The 26,663-nt window shown below is 36.8% G+C and overlaps 1 protein-coding gene across 3 annotated transcripts in view; it reads left to right on the top strand.

Moving 5' to 3' along the window:
• The window catches only part of LOC150093092 (fibronectin type-III domain-containing protein 3A-like), a 557,362-nt gene that overhangs the window by 435,242 nt on the left and 95,457 nt on the right, over positions 1-26,663 (top strand). For all 3 annotated transcript variants that reach the window (XM_090414067.1, XM_090414066.1, XM_090414069.1), the window contains 2 exons: positions 3,256-3,428; positions 22,257-22,445. In XM_090414067.1, the coding sequence (XP_090270193.1) occupies positions 3,256-3,428; positions 22,257-22,445 (362 nt within the window). The remainder of the gene's footprint in view (positions 1-3,255; positions 3,429-22,256; positions 22,446-26,663) is intronic.

Raw genomic sequence — 26,663 nt, 5'->3', positions numbered from 1 at the left:
GGAGTAATGCAAGGATGCCCATTATCCCCATGCCTATTCAACATGGGGATAATGGGCATCCTTGCATTACTTGCATTAAGGACGAGATCATCTGCATATTTGATATTATTTATGTTTAAACTGTTGACATTGATTCCAGGCTCGTTGTAAAGAAAGCAATAGACAATGAGCCTGGAATCAATGTCAACAGTTTAAACATAAATAATATCAAATATGCAGATGATCTCGTCCTTCTTGCAACAACCCCAAATGAACTACAAAAGTTGATCAACAAGCTAAATTGAAACCTGTAAAACATATGACATGACAATAAATATACAAAAGACAAAAGTGATGAAAATAGGGAGGAACAGAACTACCATCTCAGCCACCCTAAACGGAGAACAATTAGAACAAGTAGACAACTTCATATACCTTGGATCAAAACTAACAGAAACAATAGATGAACTCAAAACAATCTAACACAGAATAGCGATAGGATGGACCACCATGGGAAAATTACAGAAAATCTGGAAAACAAACAAGATATCTAAACAAGCCAAAATCAAATTATATGAAGCAATAATTATACCAACAGTCATCTATGGAGCAGAAGCGTGAAGAGTTAAAAAAAGAGAGGAGAAAAAACTGCTGGCATTTGAAATGAAATGCTTAAGAAAAATAAATAGAACAAGTTGGATAGAAAAGAAAACAAACATCACAGTCAGACAAGAACTATTGTATAAAAAGACAATAATAGATAAAATTAGAAAACAACAACTGAGATGGTTTGGACACACTGTACGCATGGATGCAGACAGACTTCCTAACGTCCTAATCAGTACTTTTCCAACTGAAAAAAGAAGACCTGGAAGACCAAGAATTACCTGGCTTAAATTAATAAAGAACATCTCGGGATGCAGAACATATAAGGAACTTTTTCAAACAGCAAGGAATAGAGAAGACTGGAAGATCCTACTCAAGAGAAGACTCAACCCATCTTAGACGGAAGAGAAGAAGAGAGAGATAGGAAAGGGAGTTTTAGTATTTTATTACAATGATAATTAATTGTTTAATAATTGTGCTTTTCTAGTGACAGATTTCCAGTTTGCCAGATTTCTTTTATGCAGATGATGATTTCAATAATTTCTTCTTCATTTTCTAGTAGGCCAAAATGATTGAAAGGATTCCTAGTATTTTAATTGGTGGTGACTGCAGTGTGGTGCCATCTTCTAAAGCTCTTATTTTTGTTTTTGATTCATTTATCAGTGATCCAGTTATTCTGTTGTACTATTGTGTTGTCTGGAATAGGGACTGGTTGTTATGATACAGGAACATCATTACTCTTGTTTCTTTCTTTATTAGAATTTTGAGGCCTTTGATGTCTTTATTCTTCCTGATCATTTTTGCAAGAATTTCAATCAATTTTCTAAGAAGTACACATCAAGCTGCTAAAGCAGGGCAACCTTGTTTCACACCTTGTGAATATGAATATTATCAGACAGGTTGCCATTATTACAGATTTTACTGGTTATCTTATTGCAGAGGCAATTTGTCATTCTTAGGAAGTGAGGGCTATAATTGTGTGCTGTTAGAGTTGCTATTAGGGGCAAGGGAGACCAGCATTGCATTTATTTTTTCTTTTTGTGTGTATTGTATAATATATTTCAGTAAGTTGGTTGACTGAAAAAAATATATCTACCTGGAAGAGCATGGGTTTGGTTTGGGTAGATTATTGTTTTCAGTGTTTGGTTTATTCTGTTTACAATTATTTTAGCTAGTATTTTGTAAGGAAATAGGATTTTAGATGCTGACTTGCAATGTTTCAGTGTTTAGCTTTGTGATTAGAGTTATGATCCCTAGTTGTATGAAGGCATAAGTTCACCTTCATTGATGACTACTCTGTACTAGGAGATTTTTTTAAGGGATTTATAGAAAATATTACCCGTCCATCTAATCTTGGTGAACTGCCATAATAGATATAACATGAAAATTCTTAATAAAAAGACTGTTTTAAAATAGCAGAATCATTGAAAACATCAGATATATCCCACATTGGAAAACTAGAACAAGTAAAAGATATCAGCTAAAATGGCAGGATGTTAGTGCTTATTTAAGTCATATTGCTATTATGGAAGTGAAATCTGGACAATAAAACAAAAAAGACAAACAAAGATTAATAACAGCTGAAATGAAGTTTATGAGAAAAACTGCAAAGTATACGCTATTTGATCACAAAAGAAATGAAGAAATTATGTAAGATTTAAACCAGGAATCAGGAATTGAAAGAATCAAAACAGAAAGATTACCAAAACAAGCCTTAAATTATAAACCACTAGGATAAAGAAAACCAGAACATCCTCTTGAGAGGTTCAGCAATGACTTCTAAGGCCAGAACAGGCCACTCTAGGCCTAAATCCTTAACAAGCATGATAATGATGATGTTGCTATTATGATGATGAATAATATCACACCTTTTGGTATACAGATAGTTAAGTTTTTGGATGAATAGTCTCATCATTGCTCTGAGTAAAGGTTTTAAATTAAGATATGTTATCAGAGTCTTCCCTAATATTGAAATTAAAGGAAATAAGGTACAAAAAGACTTGCTTTTGTAGAGGAGATTCCAGGTTACAATGTTTGGAATCCAGAAATTTCTCAATAAAACCAAAACACTGTTTGTTGGAGTATTTAGTTGAAGAAAAAGATTCAACCTAGGTAAAAGATGATTTCATTAAGAAGGTACTAATATAGTAGGCAGTGTGAAAAAGAAGGGAAATTATATCTTCTAAAAGTGGATATTTAACTTTTTATTTGTTTATCTACATCAGATCCAACAGAAATGGAGAGAAGGGAAGATCACTCATTCTTTTACTTTTGTGCTATAGTGCATAAAGGCATTTATTATTATTTGGAGAAATGTATTTTATTACAATCCCTTCCTAAGCAAATTTCCCAAATCCAGCAATGGCCACAATATGAAAGTAAGAGACCTTTCTCTCCATGTCTCCTCTAATCTGCAAAAAAGTAAAAGTCCACTTTTATCAGGAATGGTTCTTCCTCTTTCTGGCTTATTTCTTGCTGCACTAAACCTTCTATTCTTTAAAATCACTCTTCTCTTCCTAAAATTTTCCTCTAAGTGATAACACCAGATACCAAGGTATATCACTTATTCCTATCTTCATGTCTTTTATGATCTAATTAATAGCATCTGGATCAATTTATTCTGATAACAGATTTACTAATATTTATAATTTAAATGTGGACATTTTGCAGCACATCCTGAAATTGATGGTGGTGCACCAATATCAGAATTCGAAATTGAAATGATAAATGCGGATGGTACTTCACGTCAAGCCTACCGAGGACAAGACACAGATTGCGTTATTGCTGGCCTTTTGCCTGGCAGGTTATATTTCTTTCAAGTGCGAGCTTACAACAAAGTTGGAGTAAGGAAAAAATTACTCTTCTATTAATATAATGTAATATTTATAACTCATTCTAACTTTAGTTTTATAACAGATTAATAAAAATTTTACACAACTGGATACCTAAATAATACCTAAATTACTGGTGGCTTCATCAAGGTTACAGGGAAATGGTACAAAGAAATAACATGAATGCAATGAACATTGATATGAACACAGATACAATAAATTAAAAAGAGTGGAGTAGAATAACTTTAAGAATATGTGCTAGTTTATTTAATGGTAATGATTCACAACACAGAATGATAAGAAAATAATTAATATTTATTAACTTATTAGCTGATATTTCCCTGGTATTATATCCAGCATCTTCAGAGCACAAGAACAGTTTCTCACAGTACACTGAACAATTTGGTATAACTATGGGACTAATTTAAAAAAAAAATTGTAACAGTATCAATCAACACAAGCAACTAAAGTCTTAATTGGAGCCATCCGTTGTTGGATAAAGTGAGAGTAAACAAATATAAATTTAGTTTAATCCTTTATCCAAGTGTCAACAAACAAAGTTTGCTCCTAAAGTATCTTCAGGACTGAGGCAACTTATGGTAAAGGCGGACCAAGCTCTCATCACTCCTTGTCTCAGTATCTCCCATAATGCAAAGCACATCTCCTTGCGAACATGTATAATGCTATGCATTAAGGAAAGGGTCACTACCTAGACCGGTTTTGACCTTTATTGAGGTCTTGTCAGTGGGAGCCAGATCCAGAGGTGGTGATACCAAGGTGGAAGCAATGGAGAAGTCATCTTTACCTATATAAGTTGCCAAAAGATGTCTCACCTTATTATTAAATTACTCTGGATTTAGAGAAAGATGTTGGAAGTTTTTTTCCCACTTGGTTAGACCATAATAAATTTAGTTTAATCCTTTATCCAAGTGTAAGCAAACAAAGTTTGCGCCTGAAGTATCTTCAGGACTGATGCAACTCGTGGTAAAGGTAGACCAAGCTCTCATCACTCCTTGTCTTAGTATCTCCCTTAGTATGTAAATATAAACAAATATCAATTAGTAGTAAATATCTGTGTGAGTGTTCTATAAACAGAAAAAGATGACGAGCCATCAGGAAGCCATGTGATTAGTGTATCTAGGAAGGACAGACAGTCATTAGCCTGTTCCATTGTAAAGTGGATTACAGCATTTTGGCTATTTAAATGCACTAAAAATGTATCCAATGGGTCTGGACCATGTGGCCAAATAGCAAACACATCATCAACATAGCACAACAAACCACTGATTTGAGAGTGGCTGTATTCATAGATAGGTCTTCTAAGTGTTCTATATAGAAATTGGCTAGGGGGGACATTGCTGACCTATCTAGTTGTTTATATATCTTCCCTTTCCATGCTAAATAATCTGCATGTACGGGTTTCAGTTGACAGTACATTGGTAAATAGTGAAGTAACATCAAAACTAATCATTATGTCTGAATTTTTTAGGATATCGTTTTTAATATACTTTTTTAGATGAACAGAATTTTTAACAAAGGAGGAAGAATTATTTGGGGGGGGGGTTGAAAAGTTTGGTAAAAAAATAAGTTAAATGCATATTTTTGGAAAAAGTCACCTTTACTTCTCAACATAGTCTCCATTGAGGTTTACGCATTTGGTCCAGCGAGTTTCCAATTTTTTCATCCCATCTAAAAAGTAGGATTTGTCAAATTGTGCAAAATAGTCATTGACAGCTTGATGACATCCCTATTCGAAAAGAAAATTTTTTTCCCATTGAGCCAAATTTTTAAGTTTTTAAGAACAAGAAGAAGTCATGTGGGGCCAAGTCTGGAGAATATGGTGGATGTAGAACCAATTTGAACCTCAATTCGTGCAATTTTGCCATTGCGACGGCCGCAATGCAAAATGTGTGGGAGACTGTGCATTGTCTTGATGAAAGAGCACTTTTTTGTGTGCCAATCATTTCCATTTTTTCTTCGGTTCTTCTTTTAAACAGACCAACAATGATGCATAATAGACTCCTGTTATTGTCTTATGCTTTTCCAAATAGTCTATAATGATAATTCCTTGGGAATCCCAACAGTGGCTATCACCTTCCCAGCTGACAAAACGGTCTTTGCTTTTTTTCGGTGCTCTTTCACTGGGCATTATCCACTGTTTTGACTGCTGCTTGGACTCAGGTGTGTAGTGGTGGATCCAAGTTTCGTCTACAGTCACGAATCGATGCAAAAAATCCTGCAAATTGCGATTAAACAACGGCAAACACTGCATTAAAATATCTTTTCGCATGTGTTTTTGATCGACAGTCAACAATCTCGGCACCCATCGTGCACACAGATTTTTCATGCCGGATTTTATACACCCGTTCAGTTGAGATTCCTACAATCTCAGCAAATAATTCACAAACAAGATACACCGTACTGGTATATCTTGTTTGTGAATTTTTGGTGCTCCACATATTCTTGGTGTTTTAACACGAAAAGGCTCGAGTTTGTTAACCGTTCCTTTTGGCCAGCAAGTGCCTTTCTTCAATTAATTTGCAAACTTTACTACTTTGAGTTAGTTTGATCCAAATCTCCCAAAAACAATATGCCAAAAAAAAAAAGAGAGAAATTAGTGCTTTAAGAGAGCCATACAGTAATATCAATATTGTAATAACTAAAGCAGTCAAAGGTAATGCAACTGTGGTGATGAATTTAGCATAATATGAAAAATGCACATACTTTTACAAGATCAGTCTACATACCAAATCATACATGATCCTACTTTAGCCAATTTCTACGTAGAACACTTAGAAGACCTATCTATGAATAGGTCTTCTAAGTGTTCCACTCTCAAACTAATGGTTTGTTGTGCTATGTTCATGTTTGTGCTGTTTTGCTATTTGGCCACATTGGATACATTTGTAGTGCATTTAAATAGCCAACACCCTAAAATCCACTTTACAATGGAACAGAAACTAATGAATGTCTGTCTTTCCTAGATGCTTAATTACATTGCTTCCGGATGGCTCATTATCTTTTTCTGTTTATAGAAAACCCGCACATACGAGGGTAGTCTGAAAAGTTCTCGGCCTAACAATGAAAACACAAATTTATAATTTCAAAATTATTTTTATTTTTCAGCATAATCTCCCTTAAGACTAATACCAGTGATGCTCAAGCACCATTATCCCATTCCTGTAGTGGTTCTTAGCAAGATATGCAAAATTCTTCCTCTATAGCTGCAATCACATCTTGATTCGAAGAAAAACGCTGACCAGTGAGGAAGAGTTTTAGTTTTGGGAAGAGATAGAAGTCAGTGGGAGCCAAATCTGGAGAATAGGGTGGATGTTCCAACAATTCATAGTGCAGATCCCTTGATTTTCCTATTGCCAAAACACCTTTATGGGTAGGTACATTACCCTGATGAAAGGTGATTTTTTTCTTCTGCAAACTGGGTCTTTTCTCATGAATTTTTTCGTCTAGTCTGGTTAAAAGATCAGAATGATATTCCCTTTTTATTGTTTTACCCTTTTCAAGATAATTAATAAACAAAATGCCTTTAGCATCCCAAAACACCGATACCATGACCTTTCCTGCTGATGGAATCGACTTTGTCTTCTTTGGTGCTGAACAACTGGCTTCTGTCCTCTGTTTTAACTGCTGTTTGGATTCTGATATGTAATGGTGAATCCAAGTCTCATTCTTAGTAATAAATCCATTCACAAAATCAGTTTTATTCTTGTTAAACCACTCCAAGCACTCTTCAGAGATTTTCATGCTAGTGCGTTTTGATCTGCTGTGAGCAAGTGCGGCACCCATCTTGCCCAAAGCCTTTTTATTTGCAATTCTTCATGTAAATATATCCTACACGTTCTTTTGAAATGCCTGTAGTCTCAGCAGTTTCACGCACTTGATCAATGATTTCTGGTGGTGTTACACTTTTTTTTTTTTTGGATGTCCTTCACACTTGGATCATCTTCAAGGCTGGTATGGCCACATTTAAACTTGCAGCCCATTTCTTAATTATCAAAAATGAAGGAGAAGAATGCCCATAAACTTTTATGAACTTCGAATGAATTTCTTTTGCCGTTAAACCTTCTTTCACGAAGAATTTTATAACTGCACAATACTCGATTTTGTCCATTTTAAGGGATACAGAGAACACTTTTGCTTCAGACAGCTGTATAAAAAAACTACTTCATAGAATGACTTGCAATTTCATATGGATGCTTATGACAAATATACCAACTTAGAAAAAAAAAAAAAATTTGCCAATAGTGTTGCCATCTCTGGTCAAGGCCGAGAACTTTTCAGACCACCTCGTACAAAGAGATATTTGCACAAACATTCACACCATCACCAGCTCAACAGTATGGTATCCTAAAAACATTAACTTACAGAGCCATAGCTATCTTTTCCAATGACAAAACTCTTACCACAGAACTCACTTACCTATGTCACACTTTCTTAGCCAACGGCTATAATTCCCATAGAAAAAAAAACACTAAACGATCCCCAAAAATCCCCTCCATTATCTGTTACACAAGACCACAGCAAAACTGTTACTATCCGATACATTCAAGGCATATCTGAAAACATATATACAGTGCTTTATAAATACAGACTGGTGGTGGGAGGACTAGGGGCCCATGAATGGAAGCTGGGCAAGAGCGTGGTTGACAAGGGTGTTAGAGCTAGGTTTTTTACTTGGAGAGTAGTGAATGAGTGGAATAAGCTTCCAGAGTCTGTTGTGGGTGCTACGACCGTGAATGAGTTCAAGGCAAGGTATGATAGATACTGTGTGAATGTCGAATAGTTGTTCTTGACATGATGTTAGGGCCTCCCTCGATGAGTCTATCGACTCCTTGGAGTTGCCCGGAACAATAATAATAATAATATCAGCCATGCACCATATGTCAAATTGGCAACTCTCATCCCTTAACTTAAGAACAAACTCTTCTTTATAGCAAGTTGGGTCTAGCAGACCATGCCTTGGATACTCTTCACACAGGATCAAATTTAAGAAAACAAAAGTGCAACACAGAAGTCATAAGTCAGAGAGATTGTTTTTGGAATCAGCAGCAACTTTAAAACATACTCCAAACTTTGAAATATCAATTAATAAATATTAATTATTTTCTTATCATTCTGTGTGGTGAATCAGTACCATTAAATAAACTGGCATGTACTGTCAACACATAAGTCTTTCTACTCATTTCATTTGAGAATTTTAAGAATAGAGAATTTGTGCCTTGTATTATTTTTGCATTCAACTATCTTACATTGTTATATTAGTGGTTTTGGAATGATAAATCTGATGTATTATGAACTATTATAAAACTAAGTTAGTGGTTTTATTTTCTGATTCCTCCAACTTAGTAACTATCAAGTTAATAAGACTTATTAACAGCACAACGCTTTAAAAAAAATTCAATATTTTAATCAAATATTTTGCCTACAGTAACATATGGTAACAAATCAAAATTGAATATGAATAATGAATTTCAAGCAAGTATTCAAATGCATTACTGAACTCTTATATTCATAGGTGACCAGTGTATTTTCTTGGTTTGAATGGAAAATGACTGTTTTCTTGATATTTGGCATTTTTTTAACATCCAAATTTGTTTAGTATTTAGAGAAGTATTTAGAGCTAAACTGCATTGTCCATATTGATTTATAATTATTTAAAAATATTTTAGAATTCCAAAATGAGCTCTGTTCCTTCCTTAATACTTGAACTGTAGACCAATTTATTGACAGTATGTGATAATTCAACCAAAATGTATTTGACCAAAATAAGGACAATTTTATGAAATATGATTTCCTTTACCATTGACAAAAGGCAAGAACAGTCATCTTCTCTACAGACAGAAGGAATTGTAGTCAGCTTATTTTTTATTTCCTGACATCTTTACTCGATCAGCAATTCAACTATCAGTAAATCTTTTAACTTTGTGATAGCATCTAAAGAAATCACTGCTATCAAAATTTTAACAGCAGTAGAATTGAAGCATAAGCAAATTACCCAATGAAGTTGCTAATGTTTGATGTAGCTCATATTTTATTACCAGAAGTAGTAATCTTATTGCTGAAGAATGCAGAGCATTAAGAGACAAAAAAAAAAGACATGATTAGAATTTCTTGGTGCCTCAGAATATAATAGAAAGATGTTGATTCTTTTAAGATATACCACAGTATTATCTAACTGACAGAAATCCTACCGACTCTGAAAAGAAAGTTTCTAACTTGATAAAAAAAAAAAAAAAAAAAGTAACACTGATTATATCTACATCAGTGTGTGTGTTGTTGTTGTTGTTGTTGTTGAAGGGAAAATTTAGAACTTTATTTTTATTATTCATGAATAAAGCACACTAAAAGGTTGCGTCAATCTTCTTCTTCTTCTTCTTCTGCAGCTTCCCGCACTTAAGTGGAGTCACTGTTGATAATGAGTCTCCTCCACACCTTCCTGTCTTGGGCTGTCACCACATCCAAGTTCTTCATCCTCAAGTCCTCTTCTACCAGCTCCCTCCATCTCTTCTTTGGCCGTTCACGCTTCCGCCTTCCTTGCACATCCATCTGCATGACCCTTCTTCTCACATATTTGTCCTCCCTCCTCATCACATGACCAAACCATCTCAACCTTGCCTCCTGTATTTTTGCTCCTAAGTTCGTAACTTTCACTGTTCCCCTGACATAGTCATTCTCAGATGATCCTTTCTGGTCACACTGCACATCCACCTAAGCATTCTCATCTCTGCTACTTCCATCCTGCTGATGTTATTTTTCCTCAGGGCCACAGTTTCTATAACATATGTCATAGCTGGATTCTATAACACAGTTTCTATAACATATGTCAAAGGCAAAATCTATAGGACTACTGTCCTATAGATTTTGCCTTTCAGATTGATCGGCACCCTCTTATCGCATAACACTCCAGCCATCTCCCTCCGGTTCCTCCAACCCGCTTGTATCCTGCATCCCACTTCCTTCTCAGCTCCTCCATCTTCTTCCACTGTTGAACCTAAGTATCTAAAGTCTCTCACCTTCCTGATGACATTTCCTTCCAGCTCCAGATCTGTCTCCTGTCTGCCGCCCACTGTGCAACACATATACTCTGTCTTACTTCTGCTCAGTCTCATACCGCTCTCTCCCAGTACTTTTTTCCATCTTTCCAGTTTAGTTCCCGCTTGTTCTCTTGAATCTGCACACAGCAAGATGTCATCTGCATACAACATTGTCCAAGGCGCATCTTTCTCTCACCTCCTCTGTTACCACCTCCATCACAATATTAAACAGAAACGGACTTAATGCTGACCCTTGATGCAAGCCAACTGTTACCTGAAAACTTTCTGTCTGTCCCAGACAGGTCCGAACTTGTCTTCACAGTTCTGTACATTTCCCGCACCAACCTGACATATTTCTCCGGAACCTTCTTCTCCCTCAGACACCTTCAGACTTCTTGCCTTGGCACTCTATCGTATGCTTTCTCCAGATCAATAAATGCCAGATGTAGCTCCCTTTGTTTCTCTCGATACCTTTCCATCATCTGCCATAACCCAAAGATAGCATCTGTTGTTGATCTACCAGGCATGAAGCCAAATTGTTCCTTTGCAATCTGCACCTCCTTCATCAATCAAGAACCCTTTCTAGGATTTTCATTGTGTGGGACATCAACTTTATTCCTCTGTAATTTTTACAGTCTTGTGCATCCCCTTTACCCTGTAGTTGGGACAAGAGTACTCCCTCCATTCCTCGGGTATATTTTCCTGTTGGCAAACTTTCATGAACTGGTTCCACAGCAGGTCAATTCCCTCTTCCCCCAGTGCTTTCCATGCCTCCACTGGAATTCTGTCAGGGCCCACCGATTTTTCATTCCTCATCCTCTTCATGGCCTCCGTCACTTCCACGCTACTGATGTTCTGCACCATCCCCTCAGAAGGCTGCCCATCTTCTCTGTGAGTCCTTCATTTTCCTCATTCAAAAGTCCCTTAAAGTATATTTTCCATCTGTTTCTTATGTCCACATCCCTCCATAATACTCTTCCTTCAGCATCTTTGATCTGCCTCACATGTAAGATGTCCTTTGCTGCTTTATTTCTATATTTCGCTAGTTGGTAAATTTTTCTCTGTCCTTCCTTTGTTTCTAATTGATCATACAGATCTTGATATGCCAGTGGGAAAAAATTTTCTTCGAACAAGGATGTCATCAAGGCTATCAATGACTATTTTGTACAATTTGACAAATCCTACTTTTTAGATGGGACGAAAAAATTCGAACTCGCTGGACCAAATCTGTAGACCTCAATGGAGACTATGTTGAGAAGTAAAGGTGATTTTTTCCAAAAAAAATGTGTTTAACTTATTTTTTTACCAAACTTTTCAAACAACCCTCATATTTTCAAACGTGTTTTGTTTTTGTACAATATTTGAATTGAGTGTTCTATTTATCAGACCTATAATCTATAAAAATTCTGAAGTTTTTAATTTTATATATTTTTTCTCCTTCATATATTTCAGATCCAAGATAATTGAAAGTATTTATCTTTCTATTATTTTACTTCTAATTGAAGTTTGTCCATAAAATGCCATTGTTTTAGTTTTAAATAAGGATATTTTCATTCCAAACTGTTCTACTATAATGCTTAAATTATATATTGCTCTTTGTAAATTAACTTCCTTATCTGATATTATTACCTGAATTAGTTATTTCAGAAAATTTCTATACCCAGATTATTTCAGGTCTTCCACTGTATTAATATTTCATTAATATAAATATTAAAAAGTGTTGGAGACAGAAGGCATCCCAGTCTTACTTCTTGGTTTATATATTTTTTTCAGCCATTTTTTCATCTATTTTTATTTTTATTTCATTATCTTTCTATATATTGCAGTAGTGCTCGGTATAGCATCCAGGGTAGCCCTGGCGTTACACTCCTGAGCACAGTCATTGCTTGCCAGGCAGTGGGGAGCTCTGGCACCGAACCAAAAACATCTTGAGCATGAATCTTCATCCTCAAATGTTTCAGGGGCCCTAACAAAGTCCCAACCAAGTACTGATACCATAGATACAGCATATGGAAACAGAAGTAAGAAACAAAAGATATATGATGCTAACATAAATGTACCAACATTTTTAATCATTCATGCTAGAGGTGAAAAATCAGTAGGGGGGGAAATGTCACCCTTCTTTATTCAAAAAGGTTTAGAAGGACTGGCAGGAACTCCCAAAACTATTAAGAAATTGTGTTCTGGTAATGTCCTTGTGGAAACATTGTGTCAGCATTCTTAGAAACTACTGAGAGCAACAACAATGGGTGGAAAAGAAATTACAGTAACACCTCATAAAACACTTAACTTTTGTAGAGGAGTGATATCAGAATAGGATCTCCTTGATGTTCCTATTCTGGAGATATGTTCAGAACTTAAAGATCAAGGAGTGACAGGTCTGAGTCACATCCTGATACATATGTTCGCCTAATTCCAACCAAGAACATCATCCTTACTTTTGATACACCTAAGCCTCCAACATCTGTAAAAGCAGGGTATCTCTGCTGCCTGTTAGAATGTACATCCCTAACCCATTGAGATGCTTTAAATGTCAGAGATAAGGACATGTCTAAACTGCCTGTGTTCTACTACCTGTGCTCGATGTGGTAGTAAAGAGCATGATAACAAATCTTGCTGTGCAAAAAAAGCTAAATGTGTCAACTGTCAGGAAGTTCATCCAGCTTACTCTCGTGCATGTCAGAAATGGAAAGATGAAAAAGAAATACAAAGAATGAAAACAGAGCAAAATATAACATACCAGGATGCAAAAAGAAAGCTAGCCACTATTACACCTGCTCTGAGATCCTCTTATGCTGAGAAAGTAACAATTAAGAAAGTGACAGTAGCAACTCAAACATTTGTCTGTTCCACCATCTGATAATTTCACCATACCTGCACCTTATGATCACGAGTACTTCTCTGTTGAGTGCATCAATCACATGACCAGAGACAACTCAAAAATGATGCCACTCGATGAAAACCCACTTGTCAAAAAAAATATGGCAAAGATATCACTTAAGATAAACCACCAGATACTCCCACAGAAAAAATGGATACTTCAGTACCTGAGGAAGAGATGGACACTGGTCATCCATACTTCCCCAAAACAGTTGATAAATATAAATATGACAAAGGTAAGCCCTCAACCTCCCAAAAACCAGACAAGTCTATAAAACCAAAACAGTAGGAAAATTTGTACAATGGAACTGTCGTGGATTTTGCCAGAATATCGATGATATCAAGATTTTGTTGCAGAAACAAACCTTTCTGTTTCGATCTACAGGAAACGTACTTAAGACCCAATGAGGACTCTACCTTTAGGAATTTCACTATTGTACACAAGGATAGAACTGGAGGTGGTCCTACTCATGGAGGAGTAGCTATCCTAGTGTCCATCGGGTCCAACTTAATACTTTGCTAGAAGCAGTAGCAGTTTGCTTCTCCTTGGAATTTCTTATTACAGTATATTCAATTTATTTACCACCAAGTGCTGAGTTAAATGAAATTGATCTTGATAACCTTATGCCTGAACCTACACTTTTGATGGGTGACTTTAATGGTCACAATACTCTATGGGGTAGTGCCAACACTAATCGATGAGGTTGAATCATTGAAAGAATTCTTGATAATAATAACCTTTCCCTTTTGAATATTAAACTCGATACTTTCTTCCATATGCCAACCTGTTCATATTCTGCAATTGATCTTACAATCTGCTCCCCTTCCATTCTTCCACTGCTCACGTGGGACATTGAAGAGAACATATATGGAAGTGATCACTTTCCTGTTCTCTGTACAATGTCTTCACAGGAACTATGTTCACCCACATGGATACCTATATGGAAAATGGACCAGGCTGACTGGTACACTTTCTTTCATCTTGCAAAATTTAATACTGATGCCATCAGTCAAACGCCTATCAATGAAACGGTAAAATATGTAACAGAGTGCATTGTCCAGGCAGCAACAGCCTCCATCCCAAAAACATCATCTCGGTTTCCACTCTATCCAAAGCCTTGGTGGAACCCAGAATGTCAGACATCCAAAAAAAGATCAACATAGAACATGGGATATATTTCATAGATATCCCACCACATGAAACCTTGTAGCTTTCAAGCATGCTATGTGAGGCATCAGAGTCAAAAACAATCATGGATCCAATTTACTACATTAATTAATCAAATGACCAGTCCAAAAATTGTATGGGATAAAATCCAGAAAATGAAAGGCAGATAATAGAACACATTGTTTGTCTACCATAGACCATAATGGAAGTGTCATTGCTGATCCCAAAGCCATTGCAGACACTCTGGGAGAAAATTTTGCCAGAATCTCAGCAACAGCTTCATATCCTCTGAATTTTTAATTCTGAAAGAACAGTAAGAGAAACAAAGACTAAATTTTTCTACCAATGTTCTTGAGCCATATAATTAGCCATTTGTTAAGGAGGAACTAAAAAGAGCTCTCCTACTATCTCACCCTAGCGCAGTATGGCCTGATGACATCCATTATGAAATGATAAAACATCTCTCATCATCCTCTATGGATCTCCTTCTCTTACTATATAATAGAATACTTGCAGAGGAAGAGTTTCCAAATTCTTGGCATAATTCAATTGTTATTGCTATCCTAAAACCAGATAAAGATCCAACACAAGTAAATAATTATCGACCCATTTCTCTGACCAGCTGTCTTTGTATGATACTAGAGAAAATGGTTAATGCCAGACTTCTCTGGTATTTAGAAAGCAACAATCTTCTCTCCAATACACAATGATATGGGTTCCGTAGACATCATTCAACTTTAGACCATTTGGTTCGTTTAGAAACTTGTATAAAAGATGCATTTCTGAAGCAAGAACACCTTGTTTTAGTTTTTTTTTCCTTGCCAATCTATCCAAATCATCCTGCAAAATTTTGACATCATCTGTATTAACAGTTGCTCTACCCAACTTTGCATCATCGGTAAATAACTGAACAGTTCCTCTCAGACCTTTTCCTATATCGTTAATGAACAAAATAAACAATAGTGGTCCAAGAACAGAACCTTGCAGCATGCCACTAGTCACAAGCCTCTTTTTTTCTCCTCTCTACTCCTGAATAAACTACTTTCTGATATCTCTCAATCAACCACCCTCCTATCCATCTCCATGTGCTGCAGTTTACTGATTAGAAGTCCATTTGGTATCCTGTCAAAGGCCAGCAGTATCACTGTAAACCCATTACCTTTATCCAACTCAGCTGTCACTGTATTATAAAACGTGAGCAAGTTAATGAGTCATGACCTACCCTTCACAAAACCATGCTTCCCCCCCCCCATACAGTATCCCATTTCCATCTATCCATTCCTGTATTTTGCTCTTGACCAACTTCTCCAATTTGACAATGACTCCTGATATGCTGATCAGTGGTAATTTGCTATATCAGTGTTGGAGCCTCCTTTATGCAATGGAACTATTTTACCCTCTTTCCAGAGCTGAGACTTAGATTAAACAATATGGTCAAGGGCATGTAAAACTCGAGCTAGTATACCATCCAATCCCACAGCTGTATTCATATCAAGGTTCTGTAATATGCTATGCACCTCCATTTCATTTACTTCAGTTCCTGTATAAGCCTTTGGCTCTCTCGTTCCTACCATATCACCACCTGGATGATATACTCTTGCAAAGTGTTCATTTAGTAATTCTACTATTTTAACTGATTCAGTTACCTCCCTACCATTGGCATTCCTTAAAATCATTCTGCCATATACATTCTTTCTTTTACTTGCAGCCATATCAAAAGAACTGTTTGGGATTCTCTTTAGCCTACATTGCTAACTTCCTTTCATAATCTACTTTTGCCTTTCTCCACACTAGTTATCCTTCTGGCCTGTGCCTTGTACTGTTTGTGTACCTGTAGGTCACCTTTCTCCTTAAATTCCCTCCACAAATGTTTCTTTTTTTTGCAGCTCCAGCTTGATGATGATGATGTTCATCCATTTTACTCCCACTTGATTTACTCTCTGACTCTTGGTATGCAGTCTGCCATTACATCCCTCACACTTCTTTACCACTTTCCATGCACTCTCAATATCCAGCCCTTGCAGTTTTACATGCCATGACAACTCTCACCAGTTGTGGCAACGTAGTAATATTTGTTATAGACAAATTCTCAGATGCAATTACTAAATCAAGCACTCTTGAACCCCTAGTATATTCCATTACATACTGTCTCAGGTAATTATTCCTTATTAACTGTATAAAATTCATTTTCTTCCTCCCATGTTTTCTCTCCTCCTCCTTCCAATCAGTGTTTCCATAGTTGAAATCCCCCATAATAATTACCTGTCCTCCACTCATTGAGTCTATTTTGCTGATGCATACTATCTTCATCATCTTTTCATCCCTTATCATGCTATAAAACCAGGCCTGCACAACATACGGCAAGCAATGCTATTTATTTTGGCCCGTCTGTCTGATTGAATTATTTAATCATATGGGGGAATATAAAATTAGATAAATTTTTTCCTAGCGTTGAATTAAATTTTTGCTAAGACTTTGCATGTTTACGTTCATGTGATTAATGTCACAATCATGTTTCTTTCAACTCGACAATAAATTGCATTTGGAGTTATTCCCACTGTCGTATTTAATAAATTATTACAATCGCTTCGAGGTTTTGTTCGCACTAGTGTCGCTGCGGGGAAATTCAAAGTTACATCTTCATGATAACGACTTGATGTCTGCGAACGAGAACGAATCGTATTACACAAAGTTGGCCATGCCTTGACTGGCTTTGGCAGTGTAGTGGTTGGTTGTAGCTGAAGCAATGCATTACATAACTGTTATAATAACCTGCATTATTGTGAGTTTTTCCATCATTAGTTTTTTGTAATTAATATTGTCAATCTCGATGCAATGAGCTTAAGTAAAAAGCATAAAATAGATTCGGAACATCGAGCATTTAACCCTGAGTGGACAAACAAATATTTTTTTACGTTGTTTAAGGACAAAATAGTGTGCATTGTTTTGCCGGGAATCTATCACTGTGCCGAAAGAGTACAATCTGAGATTTAATTTTGAATCGAAACATCCTAACCTTGGCAAGTTGGATGCAAGTGAAAAGCAAATAAAAGCAGCAAAGCTATTGAAAGTCCTTAGCAGTGAGCAAAAAGCCTTTAAAAAAGTGACATCTGCTAATGAAGTTGCCACAAAGGTAAGCTTAAAAATATCACAAGAAATAGTTTGTGCTGACAAATCATTTACTGAAGGAGAGTTGATAAAAAGTGTCTGATGGTTGCCGTTTCCGAATTGTGTCCTGATAAGAAAAATAATTTTGAAAATATCAGTTTGTCTCGTATGACTGTTCAGCGCAGGGTGGCTGATATTGCTGAGGATCTTAACGATAACCTCAAAAATCAGCTAGTGAATTTGTCTATTATTCGCTTGCTATGGATGAAAGTACGGATGTGAAAGATACTGCACAGCTTTTAATATATGTAAGATAATAAGAATTTTGAGGTGTCAGAGGAGCTTGCTGGTTTGTGTTCAATGAAAGGAAGAACAACAGGAAAGGAGATCACAGAAAATGTAAAAATGTGTGTAACCGAAAAACTATCCTTAAAGTTCAAGAATTTAGTAGCAGTTTGCACTGATGGTGCCCCATCTATGTGTGGAAAAAATGTTGGTGCTATAACATTTATTGAACAGTATGCAGGTAAACCATTGACAAAATTTCACTGTCTAATTCATCAGCAGGTGTTATGTTCAAAGGTTTTGCAGTTTGATCATGTGATTAAAGTAGTATTTGCTCTGGCCAACTATATTCGAGCTCGGGGTTTGAAACACAGAATGTTTCAGGTATTTCTAGAAGAAAATGATGCCGAGTATGAGGATCTACCATACTACACTGATGTACGTTGGTTGAGCCGTGGTAAAATTTGGTCACGCTTTGTCACTCTAAAAAATGAACTAGTTGAATTTTTGGAATCTCAAGAAGATATGGAAAAATTCCCAGAAATAATGGATGAAGAATGGAATCAAGATTTATTTTTCTTGTGTGATATTTTGGATCACTTAAATGACCTTAACTTACAGCTTCAAGGAAAAAATAAGTTTGTTTTTCAGTTAATGTCTCTTATCAAGGCATTCAAAATGAAATTAAGTTTGTTTGAAAATCAACTTGCTAAGGGGTATATCACATTTCTTAACTTGTCGACAGAATATTCCATCAGAATATCATTCAATGGTGGGTGGAAAATATAAGAAGCACATATCACTTCTAAGCCAGGAATTTCAGTAAAGAATACCATTGAGTAATGAAGATGAAGTCTGCATAAAAGTGATTGAGGGTCCATTTCTGTCGAAGCAGGAAATCTTCCTGTCGAACTCCAAATGGAAGTTATTGATCTCCAGTGTTCTGAAAACTATCGGGTCAAGCATAGGGAGAGTACTTTACAAGAGTCTTATTCTATTCTGGATCAGGATAAATTTAAAAGTTTGTTGGATACTGCCTACCAGGTATTTTGTATGTTTGGGAGCACATATACTTGTGAACAAACATTTTCGGTCATGAACTTGAACAAAACCAAACAGTGTTCATCTTTAAGTGATATCAGTTTAGAAGCCATATTAAGAACGGCCACTTCAAACATGACACCAAACTTTGATAAAATAGTGGAACAAAGAAATGCAATGTGTGACATTCAGTCACTGATATTTCACTGAGAATAAGTGTGATATTCTCAGTGAAATTATTAGTAAACTTTGTGTTTATGTTTAAGTGGTTTTTATTGAGAAATTTTGCAGCTATATCTGTTTGTAAATAATTTTGATTATAATTTTAATTGTAACTCTCTAAAAAATTTAAATATGCATATTAATTAGTATTTACTGTAGACCTACTAACAGATTTACTGAAGTTTAGCTGCAGTGGACTAGTCTAAGATTCTAGGTCCAAAGTGATCTGGCCCTTGGTCAGTGGTCCAACTTGGGTTTGGCCCTCAAAGACAATCAAGTTGTGCAGGCCTGCTATAGACCGTCCCCTGGTCTATAGCAGCATCCAACTGTATATTTTGTTCTGCTGGCCTCAATCTCACACCAGATAGCCTCAGATGTGCTATTTTCACTGGCTGGCAGTTGAACTTCTACTCTCTTTGGTTGCCATTCATCGGCTATCATCAGTAACACTCCCCCCCCCCCCATTCTTTTCTCTCTATCCTCTCTGAACACACTATACCCTTCACATTCTATCCCACTAACTATATCATCTTCTGTTAGCCATATCTCACTAATGCCAAAAATTCCTCCTGCTTGTTCCGAATGCTTCTGGCATTAGTGTACATAAAGTGCAAATGTTCCTTAGGCTCAGACACTTTATACTAACTATCCCATTCTGGTTTGTTAACAGTGGTACTAACTTAGGCATATTATACACATTCTTACACTCAACTGCCTCACTAATGTCTGCATATCCACTCAACAGCTTAACCCCCCCACACACACACCTAAATGCTCTAGTTTCCCTGATTCTGCACATCCATTTTCACCTCATTCAACAACACTTTTTCCTCAACACCAAATTCATCCAAATGCAAACCATCCTTCTTGTATAAATCCTTTCATCTATCAAACTCACTCCGCACATCCTCAAACTCCACACCACTCCTGCATAACTTACACATTGAGTCATTCGCTATTTTAGCCCTCCTCCTCAGCTCTACTCTGTCATACCGTGGCAGCAGACTCACTATCTCGACTCTCTCACTCTTTTCTTTTGCTGCTTCCAGTAATTCTTCCATGTCATCTCTTGTGTTATACTTTTCTCCTTTTAAATTCATTCATTAAATTCAAATTCATTCCAGCCACTATGATCATTTCTTTCATCCTACCGTTTTTTGCTCTAGTAGCCTCATTAACATCATTAATTTTCACACCAGGAAAGCATTTTGTCAAACTCTCTTCAATCACACCTTTTATGATTAGGGACAATATGTTGTCACAGGTTGTTGAGAAGAATAAAAGATAATAGTGTGATAGGAAAGGTAGTAGTGTGTTGCCCCAGGTATACAGTGATGAAATGAGGCAGAGAGCGAAGATTGTGAATGATATGATTGCGGAGAAAGGAGTGCGGTTTGTTAATGGGTGGAATGAGTTTGAAGGACAGATTGAACTGTATAAGAGTGATGGACTGCATTTGAATGGTTTTGGTGTGAATTATCTGGAGAGACTGCTGCTGGAAGGTAGAGAAATGAGTGCAGAGAATGAATCTGATCAAGTAAGAAGTGATGTGAAAGAGCATGAGAGTAAGAAATGAGAGATTGAAGTGGTGATTATGAATGAAGAAGTGGGTAGCATGAGTATAGAGAATGAGCAAACAAGTGTGCAAGCCAAACAGGGAGGCTCGGAGTGGACAGAGGAATACGGCATGAGAAAGGTTGATACTTCAAGAGAATGTGTGTGTGTGTGTGTGTGTGTGTAGGCAAAAAGGGAAGGGGATGACCTGGAATCAAGAGAAAATAGTCATATTTGAAGGTTCCAAAATGAATAAGGAGAAAAAAAAATGGCTCGTATTAAGTATGGAGAAGTCGCATCTAATAGTGAAACTTGCTATAGATCCAGAAATGAGCTGTTATTGTATACAAATGCAATAAACAGTGAAGTGTAAGAAACAAGGCAAATGAAATGGTTGCATTAATTGAGTATGTTCACCCAAGAATTGTTGGAATAAGTGAGACATGGTTGGATGAGGATGACATCCTGACAGGGGTAGAGATGGAAGGGAATGGTGTGCTTCATGAGGATAGAAAGGGAGGGGGAATGGCAGTGCTATTGATGACAGAGAAAGAGTTGTGTTCATACAAGGTAGAATTACAAGAGGGAAATAGTGCCAGTTGTTTTGAAACAGTATAGGCTGAGATTGAGATAGAAGTGAATAGATTGAAATACTTAGATGTTGTTATAGATCTAGTGTGGATGGTAGTTATCATAAAATGTATAATCAAATTAGTTGATTATACATTACTTTTTTAAATAAGAAAAATTTGATCATTATGGGTGATTTTAATTATGGCAATTTAGACTGGGATGATGAGATGGAACTTTTTCAAGCCACATAAGGCATCCAGTAAATGGGGGTGGTGGTCTCACACCAAGCAATAAAATTCATATACCACTTAAAAACAATCACAAACATCCATGCCCATGGTGAGATTCAAATCCACAGCCCGTTGGTTGTTGGAGAGCAGAGATGCTATCACTCCAATCAGGACAGCAGTTGATATTAAAGGCATAATAAATAAATGTGATTAAGATTTTGCAATTGAAAATGCTACATTATTTATCATAATTGTTAATTTAATATTAAAATATACTTTAATAAAACATATATAAAAATTAATTTTATTTCTTAAATATCTCTGACATCATTAGATAATTTCTCATTGGTAGATAATGCAGTTTATTTTTATTTTATTAATAGATAATTTTCTCAGAAAGAAAGAATTTTATATAATCTGTTTTCTTGTAAGGCTGAGTTATCCATTTCCCTGACTTGACAAAAAATGTACACCAGAGAAAAGGCATACATTTATAATACATGAAATGCTTTGTACATAATGCTCATAAACAATCTATATAAAAATATAACACCTCAGATAAGTGAAAACACATAGATATAAATGTCTTTGTTAGGTGGGGATTAGTACTGTTCTTTCCTTTAAAATGATTCTTGTTGTTACTTTATTTTTTTGTATTTTTTTTTTTTTTATTCTTTTGAGTCAACCTTATTTTATTAATTTGGAAATGTTGGATATTTTTCTGTAGAATGGCCCTTGGTCTGATCTCCTGGAAGTAATGAGTGGAGCTGGAAATCCAGACCCACCAACCAACGTGAAAATTTTTCTTCGTTCTCCTTATACTGCTTTATTAACTTGGGAGGAACCACAAAATAATGGAGCAGTGATTACTGAATATCGTGTCGAAGGTCAAGAAAATGAAGGTGAATTTAATCAGGTGAGGCATCATTTAAAAATTGTGTTTGATTTAAATAATTGTATATTATTAATGGTTTATTAGTGGGTTAACCAAGTGATGGAATAATAATTACAGAATACTCTGTACAAGGTCCAAAAAATGAAAGTGAATTTAATCAAGTGTGAACATTTAAAAATTAATCTATCTGCTATATTTTGAATTAAATAATTGTAGAGTGTTTTATTACAGTAACTTTTGAGGTGTGCATTTGATTTTGAGGTGTGCATTCACAACTGTTTGTCAAAATACTGTCTAGTGGAGAGGTATTATTATTACGGGCAACTCCAAGGAGTTCATAGACTCATCAAAGGAGGCCCTAACATCATGGCAAGAACAACTATTCGACATTCACACAGTATCTATCACACCTCCCCCTTGAGCTCATTCACAGTCATGGCACCTGCAACAGACTCTGGCAGCTTATTCCACTCATTCACCACTCTCCAAGTAAAAAACCTAGCTCTAACACCCTTACTAACCACACTCTTGCCCAGCTTCCATGTATGGCTCCTAGTCCTCCCACCACCAGTCCTATTCTCAAAAATATCTTCTGAATTAATCTTATAGAAACCCTTCAGTAATTTGAATGTCTCAATCATATCACCTCTATTCCGCCTATCGACTGATTTCTGCAACCCACAAATCTTCAACCTGTTCTCATAAAGATCATTCCATAGACCTGTTATCATCTTGGTCACTCGTCTCTGGATCCTCTGCACCTCCTCCCCATCAAGAAGAAACCCTGGTGCCCATATCTGAGCACAGTAGTCTAGATGGGGTCTTATCAAGGCTCGATACAGAGGTACAACAACCTGTTTGTCTCTGCTTGTTAAAGTAGTTTTCAGCAACCAAGTGATTTTATGAGTTGATTTAACCACTTTTGCGATGTGCTCCCTAAACTTCAACTCCCTATCCACCAACACTCCCAAATCCCTGGCCTCGTCAATCTCCTGGAGTACAGTTCCACCAATGTGATATACTGCTGCTAAACTTTTCACCCCAAAATGCATAACCTTACATTTTGCCACATTAAATTGACATCCATTCTTCTTAGCCCAGTCCTCCAAACTATCCAAATCATCCTGTAAAATTTTGACATCCTGTGCACTCACTATTGCTCTACCCAACTTTGCATCTTCAGCAAACAAATGAACAGTTCCTCTCAGATCCTTTCTTATATCGTTAATGAACAAATTGAACAGTAGTGGTCAAAGAACAGAACCCTGTGGCACACCACTAGTCACAGGCCGTCTTTTGGACTCTACTTCTGAGTAAACTACTCCCTGATATCTCTCCATCAACCACCCTCCTATCCATCCCCATATGCTGCAGTTTACTGATTAGAATTCCATGTGGTATCCTGTCAAAGGCCTTAGCAAGGTCCAGTAAAATCACTGTAAACCCATTACTTTATCCAGTTCAGCCGTCACTGTGTTATAAAACGTGAGTGAGTTACAGAGGCACAATCTACCCTTCACAAAACCATGCTGTCCTCCATACAGTATCCCATTTTCATCTATCCAATCCTGTATTTCCTCTTGACTATTTTCTCCAAGTCCTTGATAACGATTCCTGATATGCTGATCGGTCGGTAATTTACAACAGCAGTCTTGGAACCTTCTTTATGCAGTGGAACTATTTTCCCCTCTTTCCATCCCCTCGGGACTAACCCAGACCCTAGACTCAAATTAAACAAAATGGTCAAGGGCACTGACAATTCTTTAACCTCTTCAGTACGACACGAGCTGGTATACCATCCAATCCCACAGATGCATTGACATTGAGGTTTGGTAATAGACTACTCACCTCCTCTTCATTCACCACAATTCCTGTATAATTTATTGGTTCATTCATTCCTGCAATGTCACCACCTGGATGATATATTCTTGCAAAGTGCTTGCTCAGTAATTCCACTATATCGACTGATTCGGTTACCTCTCCTACCATCGGCATTCTTTAAAATCATTCTGCAGTATACATTTTTTCTTTTACTTGCAACATATCAAAAAAATTGTTTTGGGATTCTCTTTAGCCTGCATGGCTAATGTTCTTTCATAATCCGCTTTTGCTTTTCTTATCACACTCATTACCCTTCTGGCCTTCGCTTTATACCGTTCATATGCCTGCCGGTCATCTTTATCCTTAAATTCCCTCCACAGTTGTTTCTCTTTTTGCAGCTCAAGCTTAATGGTGTTATTCATCCATTTAACCCCTACTTGATTTATTATTCGGACTCTATGTATACAGTCAGCCATTGCCTCCTGCAAACACTTCTTAACCACTTCCCACGCACTATCAACATCCAACCCTTGCAGTTTTACATGCCATGGCACTGAACCAATCAAACTCCTAAGCTTGTCATATTTACCAGCCCGATAATTCCACATGTACCCTGTCTTAATTGTAAATTCCACACCTTTAGCCACCTCCCCAGTCAAGACCCTACGATCATTCTCATTCGGATTTATTATTTTTTATTAATAATAATTTTTATTGATTTATTATTCGGACTCTAGGTATACAGTCAGCCATTGCCTCCTGCAAACACTTCTTAACCACCTCCCATGCACTATCAACATCCAGCCCTTGCAGTTTTACATGCCATGGCACTGAACCAATCAAACTCCTAAGCTTGTCATACTTACCAGCCCGATAATTCCACATGTACCCTGTCTTAATTGTAAATTCCACACCTTTAGCCACCTCCCAAGTAATGCCAGAAGTATTAGGAACAAGAAGGAAGAATTTTTGGCCTTGGATCCTACGATCACTCTCACCAATAGGTGGCAACATGGCCATATTCATTACAGTCAAATACTCAGATGCTATTACTAGGTCAAGCACTCTCGAACCCCTAGTATTTTCCATTACATGCTGTCGCAGATAGTTATTCCTTGATAACTGCATAAAATCCAATTCCTTCATCCCATGTGTCCTCTCCTCCTTCCAATCAATTTTACCATAGTTGAAATCTCCCATAATAATTACCCTCCTTCCACTCATTTCTTCTATTTGCTTATGCATACTATCTCCTACGTCTATTCCATCACCTGGTCTATAGCAGCACCCAATTGTATGTTTTGTTCTGCTAGCCTCAATCTCACACCAAATAGCCTCAAATGTGCTCTTTTCTCTATCCTGCAGTTCAACTTCTATTCTCCTTGGCTGCAGCTCATCAGCTATCATCAATAACACTCCTCCCCCCATTTTATTCTACCTGTCACTCCTGAATACACTATACCCCTCACATTCAATCCCTCTAGCTATATCATCTTCTGTCAGCCATGTTTCACTAATGCCAATAACCTGTGGCCTGGAAGTGCCAACCAAGGCCAAAAATTCTTCCTTCTTGTTCCTAATACTTCTGGCATTAGTATACATGAATTGCAGAAGCCCATTTGTCCCATCCCTATTTTGATGCCTTATACTATCCCATTCTGATTTGTTGTCCTTCGTACTTGCTCGGGCATATTACACACATTCATGTATTCAACTGTCTCCCTAAAGTCTGCATATCTACTTCTTCCTCCCCCTTAATAACTCTAGTTTCCCTGATTCTGCACATCCACTTCCACTTCATTCAACAACACCTTTTCAAGTCTCTGTACACCAAATCCATTCAAATGCAAACCATCCATCTTATATAAATCCTTTCGCCCATCGAACTCACTCCACACGTCTACAAATTCCACACCACTCCACCTGCATAATCCGTGCATAAAGTCATTAGCAATTATGGCCCTTCTTTCATACCGTGGCAACAGCCTCACCATCCTAACTCTCTAACTCTTCTCTTTTGCTACCTCAAGTAATACCCTCAAATCCTTTCTCATAGCCATTTTGTCTCCTTTCAAATCATTCGTTTTTGCTACTACTATCAATTCTTTCACCCTATGCTATTGCGCTCTAATAGACTCGCTTACATCGTTAATGTTCACACCAGGTTGGTACGATTTTGTCAAACTCTCACACCTCTAACTAAAGAATCTCTGTTACAACGCTTGCTCTTTCATTTTGTTTACACTCACGATCATACCCTTATTTTTCTTATCATACTTTTACCATTTATTAGTTGGTACTCTCGGTAAACATTTTTGCCAACGCTCCAGCTGCCGATTCGCCCTATGTATCACTCCGTGCAACAGTGCGATCTCACTCATTGCATATCTCATCATTTTTATTATCCGTTAATCCATT

The sequence above is a fragment of the Typopeltis vanoorti genome, chromosome 24 (genome assembly GCF_054136105.1).
Source record: "Typopeltis vanoorti isolate ZY-2024b chromosome 24, IOZ_Tvanoo_1.0, whole genome shotgun sequence".
Taxonomy (NCBI): Eukaryota; Metazoa; Arthropoda; class Arachnida; order Uropygi; family Thelyphonidae; genus Typopeltis; species Typopeltis vanoorti.
This window is presented reverse-complemented; position numbering and strand designations above follow the sequence as displayed.